Genomic DNA, 20846 nt, shown 5'->3' with positions numbered 1-20846 from the left:
CCGTGTCAGTGAGGATGGAGAGAAAGACCTGACTCAGGAGCATTCTGCAGCTAGAATACAAACTTGGATGAATGACTGGATATAGGGGGTGAAGATGAGAAAAGATGACTCACAGGATTTGGCTGAGAAAAAGTTCATGCTTGAAGTCATTTGCCTCAGGTCTGGCCCTTCCTCCTCTGGGAGTTCAAAGGACAGAGAGCAGAGACCTCCAGCTGCTGCCCACCCCCATGCATGTGCACACACAAATGGGTGCACACACACACATACACACGTATGCACACCCACACACACATCATCACATGGACTCTCAGGCTGCGCCCCAGAGAAGCTGAAACTCACATGCTTTCCTACACAGTGCACTTTGAAAAAATGGACACCCACAACATTCTCCTCCTTACCTTCCTGCCAAGAAGCAGCAGAAATGCCTCTAACATAAGAAAGTATTTCTGACTTTCTTCCTCTTCCCCATCTGGGAGTTGAATTTCCCCTCACTTTGGAACAGCAGGACCCAGAGTTGCTGCAACATGCTTCATTTGCATTCTGCAACTACTAACTGAAGCCAGCTGGCAAGGGCGTTGGGGAATTGTCGGCCTCTTTGGAAGACTGTGGGGATGCTACAGCTTGTATATCAGGGAGCAGAAGCTTGCTTACAAAACAGTTTTGCTGGTGATGGTCTTAGCTGTGGATGGTGGAGGTGGAAGTGGCCTTGGACGATTGTGGGATCTCTGCTTGTATATTTTTCCCCAAAAGACATATTAAAAAAAAAAAAAAGCTAACTGCTCACATTCCACAAGGATGAGTCTTGTTTATTCCCTAGACAGCTGTCCCCGCCAAAAAAAATACTAATTCATTTTCTTTTTGCTGGAGAGACTGAATCAGTCTCGGGGGGCTATCCTCACCTCTCAGACAGCCCTGTCTGGCTCTCCTTTGGCTTGGTGCACTCTGGGAACAGCTGAGCTCAGCCAAGCTGAAACCACGAGGTTGAAGCTGACAGTCCGGGCAGCCCCACAGCTCATGCCTGGAGTTTCCATGCCAGATGCTGCTGCCCGGCCGCCAGGCAGAAGGAGGATCTCACCAGGAGGCAGGTCCTGGCCTCCACAGAAGATGCTGGCGATCTCTCAGCCACCCTGCAACCCACCTCCCAGCCCAGCCCCTGAGGTGAAGAAGGGACCGTGCGGGCCCCCGAGCAGCTGCTGCTCATTTACAAAGCTCCTCTTTGCTTTGCAGCCTCTATCTTGCCTCCCCACTCACTCCTCAACTCATGACTGTATTAACCATGTCTTTTATTTTCTGCATTATGATGTTTTAACATCGGAGGTGACTGTCCCTCCCACGGTTAGCCAATTTGTAGAGATCGGAGATAATCCTCCCACCCAACCAGTCCAGAATGCACGCTCCAAACGTCTCCTTTATTGTCTCTCACACTCAGGGCCATCAGCCACCTCCCTGATCGCCCAAGACCAGGTTCCATACAACTAGGACAGCCCCTAAGCCCAGCGCCCACTGAAATTATTCAACATAGCCAATCCTGAGCCTGCTCATCCTTATTTGTCCATTCATTCCCTTGAAAACAACAATAAAGGCTCCCGCCCACAACTGCCCCTCCCCCTGTGCCTCCTGACCAATGCAGTGCTTCCCAGTGGCCCCCTACTGGGGACCTGTGAGTTTAACAAATAACAAATAATCTTTTCAGTGGAGGCCGTCTCCTACCCTGCGGCCCTGCTGCAGGTTCATCCAAAAATGTTTTATTCTGTGACTCTACTTTGTGCCAGGACCTGGAAGCTCCAGAGCTACAGCAGTAAATAAGAGACAAATAGGGGTCTCGATCCCAAGGAAGTGTGCATCACACCACCCTCCTCCCCAGAAGCGACCTTCTGCCTCCCTACCTCTGTGCTGAGTGCATTGCAAGGGCAAAGAACTAAGGGCCGGAGACGGTCCCTGGGGCCCTCCAGTCACTCATCACGCTGCCCCCAGAGTAATCTTTCTTGCCTTTTTTTTTTTTTTTTTTTTTTTTTTGAGACAGTCTCACTCTGTCACCCAGGCTGGAGTGCAATGGTGCGATCTCCGCCTCCTGGGTTCAAGTGATTCTTGTGTCTCAGCCTCCAGAATAGTTGGGACTACAGGCACCTGCCATCTCATCCAGCTAATTTTTGTGATTTTAGGAGAGACAGGGTTTTGCCACATTGGCCAGGGTGGTTTCGAACTCCTAAGCTCACCTCAGCCTCCCAAAGTGCTGGGATAACAGGTGTGAGCCACTGCGCCTGATCTCCCAGAGTAGTCTTCCTGAAGAATACACCTACCCAGCCACACCACAGCCTTCCTATAAACCTGTCATGACACCTCATACCCAAGTCCAGAGAGATGGACTTCCTTGACTGCCCCCTCCCCATTTCTCCATCATCCTCTCTCAGCCCTCACTGCCATGAGCAACTAAACATCCTGTGTGTTCCTGCCTCTGCTTTGCTTTGCTGTATTTCCGCCTCCTCTGTCTTAGATCCTCTTCCCTCTCCTCACCTGGTTTCTTTGTTAGCTATTGCTCTGTAACAAACCACCCCAACTAGTGACCAAAGTCATCTATTCTACGGGCAAGCAGCTTGGTCAGGGAGCGGTTCCATACGAAGTTTACTGTGCTCACTCCTGCATGTGTGGCCAGTTGACAGGTGGGCTGGACACTGGGTGATCCTGGAAGGGCTTTACTTAGTGACGGGCAACTCGCAGGTGGGGGTGGGGGATGGCAGCCACAGCACTTCCATTCAGGTCTCTCCATTGTGGCCAGCTCCAGCTTCCTCACAGGGCCCCAGGGTCCTTGCCTAAGATGGGCAAGCACTTAGGAAATTGCTTGCACCATGTTTGCTAAAGTGCTATTGACCAAACCAAGCCCAGAGTCAGTGTGAAAGAGACATGACTGACTGAGGGCATTAATGTGGCACTCTACCACAGTCTGCCCGCTACTCCTAAAGATGTGCTGTCCTTCCACTTGTGAAATACACCCACCCTTCCCAAAGCATCCAATCATGACATGAGGCTCCAAGGCCATGATCTCAAAATCTGCAGCAAGTCTGGCCGAGGCCGAGTCTCCTCGGGTATATATAATTCCTCAGGGGTGCCTCCTCTTCACTCAGGGACCTGTGAACTAAACAGGCAAGACCACAACCGCAATGTACAATGGGGGCACAGGGACAGGGTAAGCTCAATAGATACTCCCATTAAAAGGGGAGAAATGAGAGGCACATAGCAATCACCAATTCAAAGCAATTCTGAAATCCAGGCAAGTACATGTCATTGGGACCCCTGTGCTAGAGGCAGGGAATGTTACTTGAACAGGACCCAGTTCTCCCTGGCTCTTAGTTACACTCTCTGGACTGTTGGTTCTGCCTTCCAAAAGATCCTTCTTTTCCCTAAGAGAAGGACCTGTGTATAGGAGCCAGCTCCCTGCCCATAGAAAGTTGGAAGCCCAGAGGCTTCTTTTCATTTTGAACTGTTTCAGTTCCTTTTACTCCAAACTGGTGGAGCTTTTGCCAATACAATACTCCTTAAAACTTTATGGGTTTTCTGTGAATATTACTGGGGTCCACTTCATGCACCAAAAAACACATATATAATTAATTTCAAAAAGACTCCACTTCAGCTATAGGACAATAGGACAATGCCTTTTTTATTTTTTAAGACAGGGAATTGTTCTGTTGCTCAGGCTGGAGTGCCTCACTGAAGCCTCAAACTCTCAGGCTCAAGAGATCCTCCCACCTTAGCTTCCCAAGTAATCTGGGGTCACAGACACGTGACAGCACGCCAAGATGAGGTCTCATTATGTTGCCGAGGATATCTCAAACTCCTGGGTTCAAGGAATCCTCCTGCCTCAACCTCCCAAAGTGCTGAGATTACAGGTGTGAGCCACTGTGCCTGGCAAGGACAACATCCTTAGCATTCTTAGAAACCCTTCTGTTTTGTCAAGAAGGTCTGCTGAATATCACTTAAGTCTCCTGGGGTCTTAACAGAGGTTATAAAATCATACCATTGATTTAATCTTTACCTTTAGGCCAGTTTTAATTTTAAGAGCCCATTGCCTGATAGAATGGCAATGAAAACCAGTTTTCTCTCCACCTAAAAAACTGAGCAGGTCCTTTTGTAGCTCAGCTCTCTTGTAATACTTTATCATGCCAACTAGGAACACTCAAATGACACTTTGAGCATTCTGTCTCCAGGTCCCTTTAGCCAAATCCACAAATTCATTAGGCTCATCTTCTGTTGTCAGAGTTACCACGAAAAACTTTGCTTTTGCCAACTGTTCCACCACTCCCTAACACGAGTCATCCTTGTTCCAGCCACCGAAGAGTCCCTCCTTACTTGAAATTGCCTGGAGCCAGGCATGGTGGCTGCAGGGTGGATAGCCAGATGTCTTCCATGTTGGCTCCAAGAGTGATTGTTCTGGCGAAAAGAATAGAAGCTATGTGGCCTTGTAAGGCCTCAGTGCAGAAGTCTCCTAGCATCACATCTGTCCTACTCTATTGGGTGAAACAGTCACAAGCCCATTGAGATTTAAGACAAGGGGACATAGACGTCACCTCTTGATGAAGGAATGTCAAAGAATTTGTGTCCATGTTTTAGAATCACCACAGTAGCCTTATCTGGGTGGCTCATTTCTCTTCTGTATGGCATCACTTGGAATTACGCATGCCTTTGTGGTCTTACGGCAGGTCACATGCCTGTGTGGTCCCATGGCAGGTCAACTGGGGGCTGGCAGATCCCAAATGGTGATTGATGTCAACTGAGACAGTTCAGACTTCCTCAAGTGGCAACTGAACTCCAAAAAGGAAGTCCCCACGTACAAACATTTCACCAGCTTCTGCTTTCATCACATTTGCTGATGGCCCATTGGCCAAAGCAAGGCACATGGCCAAGCCCAGAATCAGTGCAGAAAGGGATCGCACAAAAACATGGACACCGGGGGGCATGACTCACTGGAGGCCATTGATGTGACAGTCTACCATACCTGGGCAACTCCCATTTATCTTTAAAAGTCTTGTTTTATGCCTGACCTCCAAAAAGCCCTCTCTGACAGATTGGGTCATGTCATCATCTATCCCTCCTCTGGACTCCCACAGTACCCTTTACACATCTCTACCTCTGTATCTACCCTATTTTTTTCTAAATGTCCATGTATCATTTCTGTTTCTGCCATTGGAACAAGCCTTTGAGGTTGTGTTCTATTGATCTTTGTATACCTAGAGTGTAGCCCTGTGCCTGGAACATTATTGGTGCCAATAATGTCTTAATTATTTGATCAATTAAAACATCCACGAATAAACTTTTTTAAATAAATAACTATCAAAGATTAAATTATATATCTATTGGTGCTTTCTCTCAACTTCTGCCCTGCATTCTAATGGATAATGTTTAGTTTTTATTTGTCACATTCTCCAACCAAACATGCAGCTCCTCAGGGAGCTGACCTCACTCAGGGAGTTGACTTCAACTAGAGGTTCGGAGAGGTAGAAGAGTGTAGAGCAGTGATTTCAAGATTTTTTAATTTCATGGACTTAATCACATTTCCAAAGAAGTTTGAGGATTACCAGAAAGCGGCCAATTTTTTTTTATAAAGTAGGACATTAAACACACACACACATCATCATCATCATCATCATCATCATCATCATCATCATCATCTACTACCACCTCTTCAGAAAAGTGGAAAGGTATAACCTTAGAATGAAAGCATAGGAAAGGCAAGTGTATACTCTCAATTAGTCAAAGATTAGAGCTCAATATTATGGCTGCCTTGATAGCAGGGAGACCTCAAATGGCCTAATTACCAGATCCCCTCCCTACTTTGTGGACGAGGTCCCCCAGCCAAACAACTCTCATAGTGGGGGCCAGGCACAATTTCTGCTTATCCCTGAGTAGTGGGATTCAGCACCCTGACAGCCCACAGAATTACTCAGACAGACAATCACATCCTCTTAGAGAAAACAGGGAGCAGGCCGGGCACAGTGGCTCAAGCCTGTAATCCCAGCACTTTGGGAGGCCGAGGAGGGTGGATCACGAGGTCGAGAGATCGAGACCATCCTGGTCAACATGGTGAAACCCCGTCTCTACTAAAAATACAAAAAATTAGCTGGGCATGGTGGCGCGTGCCTGTAATCCCAGCTACTCAGGAGGCTGAGGCAGGAGAATTGCCTGAACCCAGGAGGCGGAGGTTGCTGTAAACCGAGATCGCGCCATTGCACTCCAGCCTGGGTAACAAGAGCGAAACTCCGTCTCAAAAAAAAAAAAAAAGAAAAAAGAAAAGAAAACAGGGAGCATTCCACCGTTTTGACATTACGAAGCCTGCCTCTCATAGTTCCTGGTAATCTCCACTCTGTTTCTTAGTGCAACTCCCATGTAGCAATTCATCGCAAGCAGTGTTACCCTCCCCAGTATGACCATAGGTGACTAATAAACTGCTACTGATCCCATTCGTCCAGTGTTGAGGTCACGTCGTGAACCTCATAACTTTAGGGGGTGGGAATCTCTCCCTCATCAATAGGGTGAAGAATAAAAAAAAAAAAAACAAGATGATAACCTGACAGCTATCACCTCGATGTAAACTGCACTGTCCTTGTTTTACTCATTTTACCATGAACCAGAAAAATGAGTCTAGCAGAGATCTGAGGGCCCACCCTGGGAGCACTAGAGAGCAATGTACACGGAGTCAGGAAACCTAAGATCCAATAGTCCAGACCATGCTTCAAAATATTTGTCTGACCTTGACAAACTATTACCTTTCTTGGGCCTCGGGTCCCAGCTATAAAATAGTGGGGCAAGCTAGGTCCAGAGGCTCTTGCCTGTAATCCCAACATTTTGAGAGGCCGGGCGGGAGGACAGCTTGAGCCCAGGAGTTCAAGATCAGCCTGGACAACATGGTGAGATCCCATCTTTACCAAAAAAAAAAAAAAAAAAGTTTAATTAACTAGGCAGAGTGGCAAATGCCTATGGTCCCAGCTACTCAGGAGGCTGAGACGAGAGGATAGCTTGAGCCCAGGAAGTCAAGGGTTCAGTGAGCAGTGATTGCACCACTGCACTCTAGCCTGGGTAACAAAGTGAGACTCTGTCTCAAAAAAATATATAATTTAAAAGATGAGGCAGCTTTAGCCACCTCTGTGATTCTACAAAGACAATCTGATGAAACAAATGAATAGCTGGCAGTCCCTAGATCACCCTAAAGGACTGTGTGTTTTTAGAAGAGTTTTCATCCCCATATGTCTGAGTGGGACAACAGGAGATGGTGGGAAAAGAGAGGTCTAAGAGACCAACAAGGCAGCCACAGCCTTCCGGCAGGAAGTCTCGCCTTAGCTGGATCCCTCTAAAGCCTTGCTGCTTTCGCCACTTCCATCCAGTCCACAGTAAATGGAGTTTTTAAATCTCCTCCCTCCATGCCCTCGCCCCTGACCTCAAATGTCTCATCTGAGACATTAATTCCATCCAATCAGAGATCTTGCTTTAGCAGACACAGAATTGCCACACCTTCTACAGTCTATACTCCCTTCCCCTTCCTAAAAGCGAGGTGCTTGGGGACCCAGAAATTAGGCCAGGTCCTCATAACCTTATCAAAATAGCACTGCCAGGCCTTCCAGCCAGCAACACTCAGAGACGGGGCCAGAGAGTGGGAAACGGGGCATCCGGGGTCTCAGCAAGCATAGCCCAGATGCCTTCCGCAGTTAAGAGCTCTGGACTCAGAATCAGAAAGCTGTTAAGCAGGAAGGAGCACACTGCCATGAAGTGATAGAGAGAAGCCAGAGCCAGCATGTCTGGAATGCAGCAGGCAGATGAATGGGAAGATGGCCGGGATGGATTTGAGGGTAGGAGGGAGGTCAGCAGCCAGGGGCCAGGACATCCATGGCATTTAAAAGTACCCTATGAACAAGAAGCCAGGTCAGCTCACCTATAAAGAGGGACAGTCTTACCAGATCATGTGTTAGAGTCCCCAGATCCTGGGGAGTGTGAGAAAAGTGCAGACTCAGCTGGCTCTAGTACTAGATTAAGGAGGTCCTAGATGGGCAAGGCCTGCTGCGTTTTCCATAAAATGCCCTAGAAGCCTCTGTGGTTTGCCAAAGTGAAGAGCCCCTTTGTACGTAACCATCTGCAAGGCTCATTCCAATAAGCATGCTCCATCACTCTAAATGCTGGGAAACCAAGCAAATCTCCCATTTGCGAGGTTCCAACAGTGGCTTCCAACAGTGCCACTGCGGTTTCTGATACTGCAGGGAAGGTGCCAGAGCTGATTTCCATGAAGAAACAGGAGAACAGGCAGGCCCACAGTGGGGAGGCAGGGCCAGCCCACAGAATGCCGAACCAGAATTCATGAAGAGGTGGGAAGGATACAAATCAATCAAACGTTAGTTCTAAAAAATTCATCACACCTGTGAGTGGGAGATAAGTCATCAGCACTGTCTACAAAAATGAGCCTAGGGCTTCTGGTGACATCCAATTGGTGGGTTATCAGGAGTGTCCCAGGTGATCAGGAGCTGGCCTCAGTCTAATCCTTTCTGTGGGGCTGCCTCCTCCTCTTTCCCAGAGTTCCTCTCTCCTCTCCCACTGGGCTGGGATAAGGGAGAGGAATGGCAAACCCTTGAGAGCTGGGGTTCCACAGCCCAGGTCAATTCGCCAGCTCTCTCACTTACCAGCCAAGACAGGGGATGAGGATTGAGATGGGATAAACCCAGCAGGCGGCCATGGGGTAACGGCGGCCATGAATATAATGTGCCCAGCACAGTGCCCGCTAAAAAGCAACACTCCTTCCCTGGTCTGAAGACCAGACAAGCAGACTGTACTCAGGAAAGCCAGAAGAACCTTCCAGCTGTCTGGGCCAGAAGGCGCCAGCCCAGGAGATGAAGAAGACGTGATGCCCAGAGCAGAAAGCGCCTGCAGGGCCCCTGAGGAGCCGGGTGCTCTGGAATAGATGAGGGGCCGAAATGGGGCTGGGTGCTGGGGACGGATAGGGTGGGTGCAGGGCCTGCCTCGCTTGCGAAGGGCTGCTCCAACACTGAGAAACACACAGCCAGCTTCCTTTCAGAAAGACTGGAATATTCCAAAACCTCTCACTGAAGGTTCCGGAGGAGGTGGGCTCCAGCTGAAAAGGAAACGCGGAGGCGCGGGCGCTCCCGGCCTGCATCCTGCACCGCTTACACTCTGGTTTTCCCACAGACTTCTGAAGAATAGGTCTGAAGAAAGGGTTAAAGCCTTAAAAGGGGAACAACCATTGCGGGGCTCGGGGAGGAGGCTACTGTTCTTTGGGCTGCCCCAGCCTAAACCCTGAGGTCCCGAACTCTCCTGTCCCTGGCCAGGCCTGCCAGCACAGGGTGAGGGTCCCCTTCTGCCGCCACCTGCCACTCTAACACCAATAAGGGACCGCCTTCTCTTCCTTCCCCACCCCCCACCCCACCTTGCCATCCTTGCTTTCCCCATCTCCGCCTCTGATTGGCTGAGCCCCCGTCTCTACACTCCCCCTCGCCTCCATCCCGGGTGAAAACTGCGGGCTCCGAGCTGGGTGCAGCAACCGGCGGCGGCGGCGCGTTTGGAGGAGGCTGCAGCAGCGGAAGACCCCAGTCCAGGTGGGAACTGGAGCCGGCGGGACCTGGGGCTCGGGACAGCCGTCAGACGCCCAGGCAAGCCGTCCCGACAGTAGACTTCGGGCCACGGTCGGAGGGCGCCCAGGGAAGGAGAGCGCAGAGCTTAGGGAGGGGCCTGCTTTCCAGGCAGGGGCGGGAGTGGGATGCTACTACTTGGCAGGGGCCGCGCCGCACCCCGACGCCTTTCGGGGAAGGCGCTTCGGGGCTTTCACCCACTGGAGGACGGGTGTCTGGGGCTGGGGCGCTGGAGAACAGGGAGGAAGGACACCAAGGACAGCCTGTGGTTCTGTGCTCCACCCAGACTCCCCAAACCCAGCTCGCGTAGGTGGGGAGGAGGACGGATTAAACTGCGGGGAGAGGATGGAGGATGGCGAGCTAGAGGGAATCTCTGCCCGGTGACCCCGCGGCGGGCTGGGTGCGGGGCACTGGAGAAGGAAACCGCAGTGCCGCAGGCGGGGACTGGGTGGAAGGCGGGCGGACGGGGGAGGGGAGAACTGGAAGAGGATGAGAGAGGGGGAAGGGGGACTCAATTGGAAAAGGAGAAGATTGGAATACGAAAATGGAGTAAGGGTGAGGCCCACCGAGGGCTGGAGAGGGAAGAAGAGCAGACCTTTTCTGGGTCTGGACCCTGAGGACACAGAGCAGAGGAAATGAATACAGACTGCACCTCCCCAGCCGCTCTCTACCCCTCTCCTGGCTCCTCTGTCCTCTCCAGCCTCAGATCCATTTCTTCCCTCTCTTGCCCTGGCCACTGCTCCCCCTTCCCCTCCGATCCCAAGCCTGCACATGGTCTCAAGCCAGAGTCCTTGAATCAAAAACCAGATGCCGACCCCCTTTCCTCCAGATTCTGGTCCGGGGCAGCAGCTCCACCCCGGGACAGAGAGAGAATTGATTGTAGCTGCAGCTGCTGCGGGATCCTAGCCTCACCCATCAAAAGGCTGAGCGCCAGGGACCCAGAACTCGGCTAGTGGCGCGCCCTGCGCACCCGGGAGCACGCAACCCAGGCAATGCCCTGCGCGCGCTCGCGGGCGCACGCCCCTTCTGTGGCCTCTCCTGGGCGAGCACTGCTCTGCGGACAGGCTGGGCTACCTGCTCCGTATCGCCTCGCCAAGAGTTGGTTCAAACAAGGCTGCCAAAAAAAAAAAAAAAGACCAGGCACACAGCCTAGTCAGGGAGGCTATTGAAACTGGGCTGGAAAACTGCAGTGCCAGAACTCCAGAGAGCTGGAAATTGGGAAGCATCCTTGGCTCACATACGCTCGGAGATCACTGTGACTTTCCCTCTTCCAGGAACACGCTTAGCTTGTGCCCTCTCCAGATAGGAATAGATGCTCCCTGTCTGGGAGCATCCTTAGCCATGGTAGATGGTCTCTAGCCATTCACTGGGGATGGCAAATGACTCAGGGATTTGTGGCTTACTTATATGAAGCAATCATCGCCAGATGTTGGTTGTTTTCCTTAACCCCCATATCACGTGAGTACGTAATATTCAGAGAGATTCATTCATTCATTCACAATAAATAACTTTGGAGTGTATGCTATGTGCCAGTAATCTCCAAATGGAAACGGTTATGAGCATTAGGAACTTTCTTCTGAACAGGAAATGGGAAGTCCCTAAATGGAGAGTCTTTGTTTAACGGATACAGAGATTTCCTTTCCGGAGATGGGCTGCACAGCAATGTGTATTCTGCACTGCTGAGCATATCGAGTTTAAGTACTGAATTTAAATGGTTAAAATCGTAATTGTTGCTTTTTGTATTTTACCACCATTAATTAAAAAAAAAAAAATAGGAGGCCGGGCACCGTGGCCCACGCCTGTAATCTCAGCACTTTGGGAGGTGGAGGCGGACGGATCATGAGGTCAAGAGATCGAGACCATCCTGGCCAACATGGTGAAACTTCGTCTCTACTAAATAAATGTTTTAAAAACTTAGCTGGGCGTGGCGGCGCATGCCTGTACTCCCAGCTACCCGGGAGGCTGAGGCAAGAGAATTCTTGAACCCAGGAGGCGGAGACTGCAGTGAGCCGAGATTGTGCCACTGCACTCCAGCCTAGCACCTGGTGACAGAGCAAGACTCTGTCTCAAAAAAAAAAAAAAAAAAAAGGAAACCCCAGGCCTCATAGGTCTTACATTACCATACACTATGTTAATGTAAGAAGAGGAGAAGCTGTGCACGGGGGCTCACGCCTGCAATCTCAGCACTTTGAGAGGCTGAGGTGGGCAGATGATCACAAGGTCAGGAGATCAAGACCGTCCTGGCTAACATGGTGAAACCCCATCTCTACTAAAAATACAAAAAAATTAACAGGGCATGGCGGCTCACGCCTGTAGTCCCAGCTATTTGGAAGGCTGAGGCAGGAGAATTGCTTGAACCTGGGAGGTGAAGGTTGCAGTAAGCCAAGATCGCACCATTGCACTACAGTCTGGGCAACAAGAGCGAAACTTCGTCTCAAAAAAAAAAAGAGGAAAAAGAGTGGTAAAGTCACTTAAAGTCACCTAGCTAGTAAGTGCTCCATGGCCAAACACAGACACGTACTATGACAGGCCTTGTTCTCCCTCCTCCCTTGCTTTCCCTGAGCAGGAAAGAGCCAGTGGCAGTGTCGGATTCAGTGAGAAGTGGGGAGAAGGGGGATGGAGAGAGGGACTTAGATGTCTGCCACAGCCATTATGTCATGTTCCCAGGGATCCCCAGCCCTGGCGGTAAGTGTGGCACACTTTGGCTGACTCACATCCTGTTCCCATCCCAGATCCTGGACTGAGCTTCCAGAACCATGAACCCCGCCATCGGCATCGCTCTCCTACTAACAGGTACCCGGCACTGGGCAGGGCTGGGGCTCCAGGCACCCTGGCTTCCTTCCCTCCAGAGAAGCAGCTTCTCCCTCACAGCCTCAGAAAAGCGCATATGACAAAGAGAGGGCTCTTCTTCATCCCAAACTCAGCCAATGCACCTCCCTGATATTCTGATGGCCTGAGGTGGCTTTTGGAAACCATTTGCTGAGCCCTGCCTCACACTATTGAACTACAGTCCCCAAATGGGAACCCGGAACCTGCATCAACTCCCCAAGATCTCCTGTCCTTGAAATACATTGATAAAATCCAAGGCTCCAGCAGACTGGGGAGGGAGGCTGGGGTCTGCAGAGAAGTTAAACTGGCCCTCTGAGACCCCTGGGATGGGGAAAGGCTCTCAGAGAGCAGACCCCGGTCCCCTTCCTAGCCAGGCCCGTCTCTCCACTTTAGGCGGGTGGGAGGCCCCTGCTCCGTAGCTTCTTCCCATCTGAAGGAGGCACTGCTGGTGCTAGTCTTGCAGGCCTCCCGAGGGCAGAAGGTGACCAGCCTAACGGCTTGCCTGGTGGACCAGAGCCTTCGTCTGGACTGCCGCCACGAGAATACCACCAGCTCACCCATCCAGTACGAGTTCAGCCTGACCCGTGAGACAAAGAAGCACGTGCTCTTTGGCACCGTGGGGGTGCCTGAGCACACATACCGCTCCCGAACCAACTTCACCAGCAAATACAACATGAAGGTCCTCTACTTATCTGCCTTCACCAGCAAGGACGAGGGGACCTACACGTGCGCACTCCACCACTCTGGCCATTCCCCACCCATCTCCTCCCAGAACGTCACTGTCCTCAGAGGTGAGGCAAGCCCCTAACAAGGCCAAGTGAGCTGGGAGAGCCAGACTGGGGGACAGCAGGCAGTTCCCTTGGCTGGGCTGGAGAGGAGAATCGCTGCATAACTCTCTCACCCGCTCCCAACTGCTACCTGGTCAACTGGGGAACCGCTGCCTTCAGTGTGAATGGGGTGAAGAGCTCAGGGCCAGTCAGACAGGCAGAGTAGTGTGGTAGATTCTTCCACCAGAACCGCGGGCAAGGCCCTTGGCCTCCCCAGTCTTCCTTCTCCCCAGTTGGAAAACAGGGACGACACCACCTCCCTCAGCCAGTTTTCTTGTGATGATGTTTAGTAAGGTTTTCCTAAGATGATATGTGTGCAAGAGGTCAGTAACATGCAGATGGGAAAGATGGCTGGTTCTTTGAGACCAGGCTGCTCCTGGTCCCAGCTAAAATATCACAGGGCCCATCTCCCTTGGGACAGTACCCCCTTGCTTTGGGCCTGTGCCTGCCCGAGTCCTGATCCCTCTTCCTTCCTGCCCTGCCCCCAACCCCCTTCTCTTTCCACAGACAAACTGGTCAAGTGTGAGGGCATCAGCCTGCTGGCTCAGAACACCTCGTGGCTGCTGCTGCTCCTGCTCTCGCTCTCCCTCCTCCAGGCCACGGATTTCATGTCCCTGTGACTGGTGGGGCCCATGGAGGAGACAGGAGGCCTCAAGTTCCAATGCAGAGATCCTACTTCTCTGAGTCGGCTGACCCCCTCTCCCCAATCCCTCACACCTCGAGGAGAAGTGGGGACCCCACCCCTCATCAGGAGTCCCAGTGCTGCATGCGATTATCCACCCACTCCCCCATGGCACCTCACCCTCGCCGCACACCTCTGGCTGTCTTTTTGTACTCTTTGTTCCAGAGCTGCTTCTGTCTGGTTTATTTAGGGTTTATCCTTCCTTTCCTTTGAGAGTTCATGAAAAGGGAAGCCAGGATTGGGGACCTGATGGAGAGTGAGAGCATGTGAGGCGTAGTGGGATGGAGGGGTACCAGCCACTGGAGAAGTCATCCTTGCCAATCGGGACCAGAGACCCAGAGACCTGGGAGAGACTTGAATGAGGAGTGGGTAGGCTGTGTCTGAGCCTAGCACAGACATAGTCTGTGCGGAGAGCACTCCTTGGCAGGCATGGCTGGTGCCTAAAGACCCCAGATGTGAGGGCACCACCAAGAATTTGTGGCCCACCTTGTGAGGGAGAGAACTGAGCATCTCCAGCATTCTCAGCCACGACCAAAAAAAAAAAAAAAAAAAACAGCCCTCCTTACCACTGTGGAAGTCCCCCAGGGGCCTTGGGGCAGGACCCAGTAAAGATGCAGATTTGGCCAGGAGAGCAATGCTAGTGGAGGCTTGGAGGAGGTAAAGGATGAGAGTTCATCATCCCTCCCTGCCTACGGAAGCTAAAAGTGTGGGCCTGCTGCCCCCCCACCCGTCTCCACCTGCAGTGGAGAGGGCTGCAGAGGAGGGCAAGACCCTCTCAGGCTGTCCCAAGCTCCCAGGGGCTTCCAGAGCTCTGACCCACAGCCTCCAAGTCAGATGGGATGGAGTCCCGGAGCTGCACAGGGTTTGGCCCATGTTTCTAAGGGAGACACTTCCTCCCCTTGCCTATCAGTGCCAGTCCCTGCTGGCTGGTGCCCGAGCCCCTCAGATAGCCCCCTGCCCCGCAGGCCTGCCTTCTCAGGGACCTCTGTGGGGCACGAGGCAAGCCATGGAGTAAGACCCAGGAGCCGGACACTTCTCGGGAAATGGCTTTTCCCAACCCCCAGCCCCCACCCGGCGGTTCTTCCTGTTCTGTGACTGTGTATAGTGTCACCACAGCTTACAGCATCTCATTGAGGAAAAAGAAAACTGCACAATAAAACCAAGCCTCTGGAGTCTGACCTCATGTCCACCTGGCCTTCGCTCCTCCAGCAGTGCCTGCCTGCCCCACTTCACTGGGGTCTCCACGGGTGAGGCTGGGGGACGCCACCTCTTCCCTGACTTCTCCCCAACCACTTATTAGTGACCCTGCCCCCGGGGACTAACAACTAGATGCTGGGCTTCTTTCCAGAATGACCCTAGGAGACACATTTGCCCAAATATGCGAACATTCCATGTGTGCTGACTCGCCTGGCAGGAACAGCGCGCTCACCTGCCAACACATGGGCCGAGCCACGTGGCTCTGGCTCTGAAATACACAGGTGGCTTTGCGTGAACCTGCGCTGAGCTGTGCAGTCTGCTTTTTCTTCCCAGCTCTGGTAGCTCTTCAGAAATGTCCCTTCCAGGCACATCCACTGTTGCCAGGGTGAGCACGGGAGGAGGTTCCACCAGAGACCCTCGAGGCATCACTTCCGAAATCCAGAAGCATTGGCAGGAGAAAGGACTGGGGACAAATACTGTCCTCTGGGAGTAGGGAGGGAACACTGAGCCCTATCCTGGCTCCTCCCTTAAAAGTGAAGAGTAAAATGGGAGTGAGCATCCTGGGATTGAGGGCTAGAGGGGGGCCGCAGGGTAGCTGTGGGTTCCAATTGCTGTCAGAGTTAGAGAGGCAGCCCCAAGCCAGCCTCCCTGCTTTGCCAGGGATTTGGGGGAGGAAGGTGACAGCTGCCCAGAGGCTGACTCATCTGATATTTAGCACTGGGTGGGATGATTGCTCTGAGCATTTTTCTTAAAGGCCCCAGATCTAAATTATGCCACTGGCTCCCACTCCTGCTACCTCCCATCAACCTCTCTGCCTTGCCTGCCACCCCTGTAGTTACCACATGCAAAGAGAGGAGGAGCTGTCGGTGTCCCGGGCTGGGAGGCTGACGACCACTTAGCAACATACAGCCAGCCCACAGCTCTCCGAAGAGAGGAACACCCCTGAGACAGGCCCCTCTCCCTCATCCCTGATTGGGCTGCAAGCACCATGCCAAGGAAAGGCTTCTTGGTGAGAAGAGCCGCTGTTGGGGAAGGGAGATCAAATGCTGGAGAAATGTGGGGAGCCCCACCCTCAGGGAGTAAGAGTTAAGAGTACGGAGGTCTTTCTGGAAGGGAATGAGCGGCACTGTGTGAAGCCTCGCATCTGTATGACACCTCCTATAGGATCCTGTATGACACTCTAATACAGGATCCCTGAAGAGTTGAGCAGACACACTCTTAGCTGGGAGTTGTGTCACCCTCTACAGCCATGTTTAGGGGATCAGAACCTGACGCCCAGAGTGGGTAAGGTTAGCTCAAGAAGCCACAGAGGCCACCAGAGGGCCACAGGCTTCAGGAAAGAAGAGAAGAACAGGGCATCAGGTCTCACAACACAAACCTACCCAGAGCTGGGCGTGGTGGCTCACGCCCATAATCCCAGCACTTTGGGAGGAGGCGGATCACTTGAGGTCCGGAATTCAAGACTAGTCTCGAAACTCCATCTCTATTGAAAATACAAAAATTAGCTTGGCATGGTGGTATGCGCCTGTAATCCCAGCTACTCAGGAGGCTCACGCAGGAGACTCACTTGAACCCAGGAGGCAGAGGTTGCAGTGAGTCGAGATCACACCACTGCACTCCAGCCTGGGTGACAGGATGGAAACTCTGTCTCAAAAAAATAAAAAATAGGCCGGGCGCGGTGGCTCAAGCCTGTAATCCCAGCACTTTGGGAGGCCGAGGAGGGTGGATCACGAGGTCAAGAGATCGAGACCATCCTAGTCAACATGGTGAAACCCCGTCTCTACTAAAAATACAAAAAAGTAGCTGGGCATGGTGGCACGTGCCTGTAATCCCAGCTGCTCAGGAGGCTGAGGCAGGAGAATTGCCTGAACCCAGGAGGCGGAGGTTGCGGTGAGCTGAGACCACGCCATTGCACTCCAACCTGGGTAACAAGAGCGAAACTCCATCTCAAAAAAATAATAATAATAAATAAAAAATAAAAAAATAAAATAAACCTACCCAGAATGACCTTGCTGAGGGCTGGGGGCCTGCAGACTTTCAGCCACAGGCCGTGACAGCCATGTGTCCCTCTCTGGTCAAGTCAGCAGGCCTTGTGGAAGTTGTGGGATGTCTGTGGTGACTTAGGTAATTACAGAGAACTGGGCCAGCCCTGGTTCCAGTACACATGCCCCAGATCCCTCCCCATCCACCCCCTTGTCAGTCCTCACCTCTCTCCTGGGTGCCCCTCGAGCACCTAAGTCCATACCTGGGGCCATGGAATTCCTCCTCAAGAGCAACAGACACCCCTCTCCACACCCCCGTTTCTGGATTGGATTGTCCACTGAGATACACAACATCTGCATCTCTGACACTAGAGGCTTCCTCGGGAAGGGCATGGGGATCTCCATGAGACGTGGGGACTTTCACTGGCCAACCAAGAAATCTACACAGTGTCCAGGGACCTGCGACACGCATTCCTCCCACCTCTTCACCTGACGTCCCTCTCTGAATCTGCAACTTTTGTGCTGTGAAGGACATGCCTGTCTTTACATGTGAAAGAAACAAATCCCAAGTCAAAAGTAAATCATCACAGTCACTGGTGAGAAAATGCTGAAGCTAGAGTCCTTCAGAGAGTCCTGGCTAGACAAGAGGGCCATCAGCTCTCTTCTGCTCAACAGGGACTCTCAGCCTCAGGACACTCGTGGGCCTGGAATGTCCCCAATACACTCAAGGAGAAACATGTCCTGTGCAGACCTATAGGAGGCATCTTTGCCCGGCAGAGGGAAGAACTGGGGTCAGAGGGACCTGAGGATGTGGACATATATGGAGGGTGGTGCGGGACCAGTGCAAGAGCTCCACGGAGGCCAAGTGAGGCTCCGAACCAGGAAGGTGCTGTGATGGCTGGAGCTGCCCAGCAGTGCTGGGGAGTGCCTGGCAGTGGGCGTGGCCAGGTGGAGGCCACCTCCCAAGTTTGCAGTAAAGCAGGTTCCTGAATTTGGTGAAAACATGGACTAAAGGATTCTATTTTCTTTCCCCTTTAGGGCTTCACTTCAGTAAGTCTTCAAATTAGGCCAGGCGTGATGGTTCATGCCTATAATCCCAGCACTTTCAGAGGCTGAGGCGGGTGGATCACTTGAGGTCAAGAGTTCAAAACCAGCCTGGCGAACATGGTGAAACTCTGTCTCTACTAAAAATACAAATATTAGCCGGGTGTGGTGGCACACACCTGTAATACCAGCTACTCAGGAGACTGAGGCAGGAGAGTCACTTGAACCTAGGAGACAGAGGCTATAGTGAGCCAAGACCACACCACTGAACTCCAGCCTGGGCAACAAAGCAAGATTCCGTCTCCAAAAAAAAAAAAAGAAAGAAAATTAGCCCAGCATGGTGGCATATGTCTATGGTCCCAGCTACTCAGGAGGCTGAAATAGGAGGATTACTTGAGCTCAGAAGACAGAGGTTGCAGTGAGCCAAGATCACACCACTATACTCCCAGCCTGGGTGACAGAGACCTCATCTGAAAAAAAAATAAAATAAAAGAGAATTCTAATTAATATATGTAATAAAGACTACTAAAAGTAATAAAGATGAAAGAAAACAAGACAGCCGGGTACGATAGCTCAAGCCTGTAATTCTAGTACTTTGGGAGGCCAAGACAGACGAATCACTTGAAGCCAGGAGGCACAAGAATCATTTGAACCTAGGAGGCAGAGGCTGCAGTGAGCTGCTGAGATGGAACCACTGCATTCCAGTCTAGGTGACACAGCAAGACTCTGTCTTGAAAGAAAGAGAAAGAAGAAAAAAGAAAGAAAGAAAGAGAGAGAGAGAAAGAGAGAGGGAAGGAGGGAGGGAGTGAGGGAGGGAGTGAGGGAGGGAGGGAGGGAGGAAGGAAGGAAGGAAGGAAGGAAGGAAGGAAGGAAAGAAGGAAGGAAGGAAGGATTTCCAAGAAAGGGCATATTGAGGAAGAGGAAGATGGCAGAATAGAAGACTCCACTAATTGTCCCCTTCCACCTCCCACAAGGACACCAATTTAACAACTATCTACACACACAAAAAGCACCTTCATAAGAACCAAAAATCAGGGGAGCACTCATAGTCCCTGGCTTTAACTTCATACTGCTGGAGGAACTGCTGAGGAGGCAGGAAAAACAGTCTTGAATCGCTGACGCCATCCCTGCATCCCGCAGCAGCAGCAGCAAGGTGTGGAGAGTGTTTCTGTGCACGGGGAGAGGGAGAGCGCAGACGTTGTGGAATACTGAACTCAGTGGTGCCCTGTTACAGTAGAACACAAAACCAGGCCAAACTCAGCTAATGCCCACCCATGAGGGGAGCATATAAAGCAGCCCTAGCCACAGGGGAATGGCCAATCCCAGCAGCGTGAGCTTGAGTCCCTGCAAGCCTTGCCACCATGGGCTCAAGTGCTCCGGGGCTGTAAAGAAACTTGAAAGGCAGTCTAGGCCACAAGCACTGCAACTCCTAAGCGAGTCCTAGTGCTGAACTGAGCCCCAAGCCGGTGGACTGAGAGGCACACAACTTTCGGAGACATCAGCCGGGGTGGCTACGGGAGTGCCGGCATCACTCCTCCCCTCGCCTCCGGCTGCAAGGCTCGCAGCTCCAGAAGAAACCCTTTCTCTCTGCTTGAGGACAGAAGAGGGAAGAGTGGCAAGGACCTTGTCTGGCATCTTGGATACCAGCTCAGCCACAGCAGAATAGGGCACTGGTCAGAGTTAAATGGGCCCTTTTCTTTTCTTTTCTTTTCTTTTTTTTGAGACGGAGTTTCGCTCTTGTTACCCAGGCTGGAGTGCAATGGCGCGATCTCGGCTCACCACAACCTCCGCCTCCTGGGTTCAGGCAATTCTCCTGCCTCAGCCTCCTGAGCAGCTGGGACTACAGGCACACGCCACCATGCCCAGCTAATTTTTTGTATTTTTAGTAGAGACGGAGTTTCGCCATGTTGACCAGGATGGTCTCGATCTCTTGACCTCGTGATCCACCCGCCTCGGCCTCCCAAAGTGCTGGGATTACAGGCTTGAGCCACCGCGCCCGGTCATTGGGCCCTTTTCTAGACCATACCTCACAGACAACATTCCTAGACCTACCCTAGCCAAAAGACAACCTGGTGCTTTGAAGGGAGCAACCCAGCCCTGTCAGGATTCATCACTACTAACTGAAGAGTCCCTGAATAACCAGCATCAATACCCAGGTACTATGTCAAGGGCCTTGGGTAAGACTCTGAGACTTGCTGACTTCAGATGAGACTCCGCACATTACCAGCTATATCAGCTACGGGGCAAGACTCCTTATGCTTGAGGAAAGTGGAGGGAAGAGTAAAGGGAACTTTGTCTTGCACTTTAGGTACCAGCTCAGCCCCAGTGGGTAGAGCACCAAGCAGGCTCTTGGGGTCCCTGATTCCAGGACTGGGCTCTTGGACAGCATTTCTAGACTTTTGGGCCAGAAAGGAGCTCGCTGCCCTGAAGGGTGAGCCCTGGGCCAGGCAGCGTTCACCACAAGCTAACTGAAGAGACCCTGGGCCTTAAGGGAATCTCGGTACTGTGGTGGTGGCAGCCATGGGGTGAGGCTCCTCTGCCTTTGGAAAGGGGAAGGAAGAGTGGGAAGGACTCCATCTTGTGGTTTGAGTGCCAGCTCAGCCACAGTACAGCAGAACACCAGGTAAAGCTCTAAGGTTTTTGACACTAGTTCTTGGCTCCAGGA

At 51.9% G+C, this 20846-nt stretch overlaps 1 protein-coding gene and 1 long non-coding RNA gene across 6 annotated transcripts in view; one reads left to right on the top strand and one right to left on the bottom strand.

Annotated features, from left to right (window-relative positions):
* Positions 1–20846, bottom strand: part of LOC120364682 (uncharacterized) — a 159696-nt gene that overhangs the window by 101183 nt on the left and 37667 nt on the right. Inside the window, exon 1 of one of the 4 annotated variants that reach the window (XR_012518047.1) lies at positions 399–9398. The exons of the other annotated variants lie outside the window; for them this stretch is intronic. This is a non-coding gene — a long non-coding RNA (uncharacterized LOC120364682). Of the gene's footprint in view, positions 1–398; positions 9399–20846 lie in introns of those variants that run through there. 4 annotated transcript variants of the gene reach the window in all.
* THY1 (Thy-1 cell surface antigen) lies at positions 9472–14562 on the top strand. Of its 2 annotated transcripts, none has more exons than XM_003923595.4 (4): positions 9472–9587; positions 12353–12413; positions 12905–13240; positions 13784–14562. In XM_003923595.4, the coding sequence occupies exons 2-4, from the start codon at positions 12377–12379 to the stop codon at positions 13894–13896; spliced, it is 486 nt and encodes a 161-aa protein (XP_003923644.1). In that variant the 5' UTR covers positions 9472–9587; positions 12353–12376; the 3' UTR covers positions 13897–14562. The 2 variants fall into 2 exon arrangements, with proteins under 2 accessions (XP_003923644.1, XP_074256834.1); XM_074400733.1 differs by having other exon boundaries at positions 9472–9641.

The sequence above is a fragment of the Saimiri boliviensis genome, chromosome 6 (assembly GCF_048565385.1).
Source record: "Saimiri boliviensis isolate mSaiBol1 chromosome 6, mSaiBol1.pri, whole genome shotgun sequence".
Taxonomy (NCBI): Eukaryota; Metazoa; Chordata; class Mammalia; order Primates; family Cebidae; genus Saimiri; species Saimiri boliviensis.
This window is presented reverse-complemented; position numbering and strand designations above follow the sequence as displayed.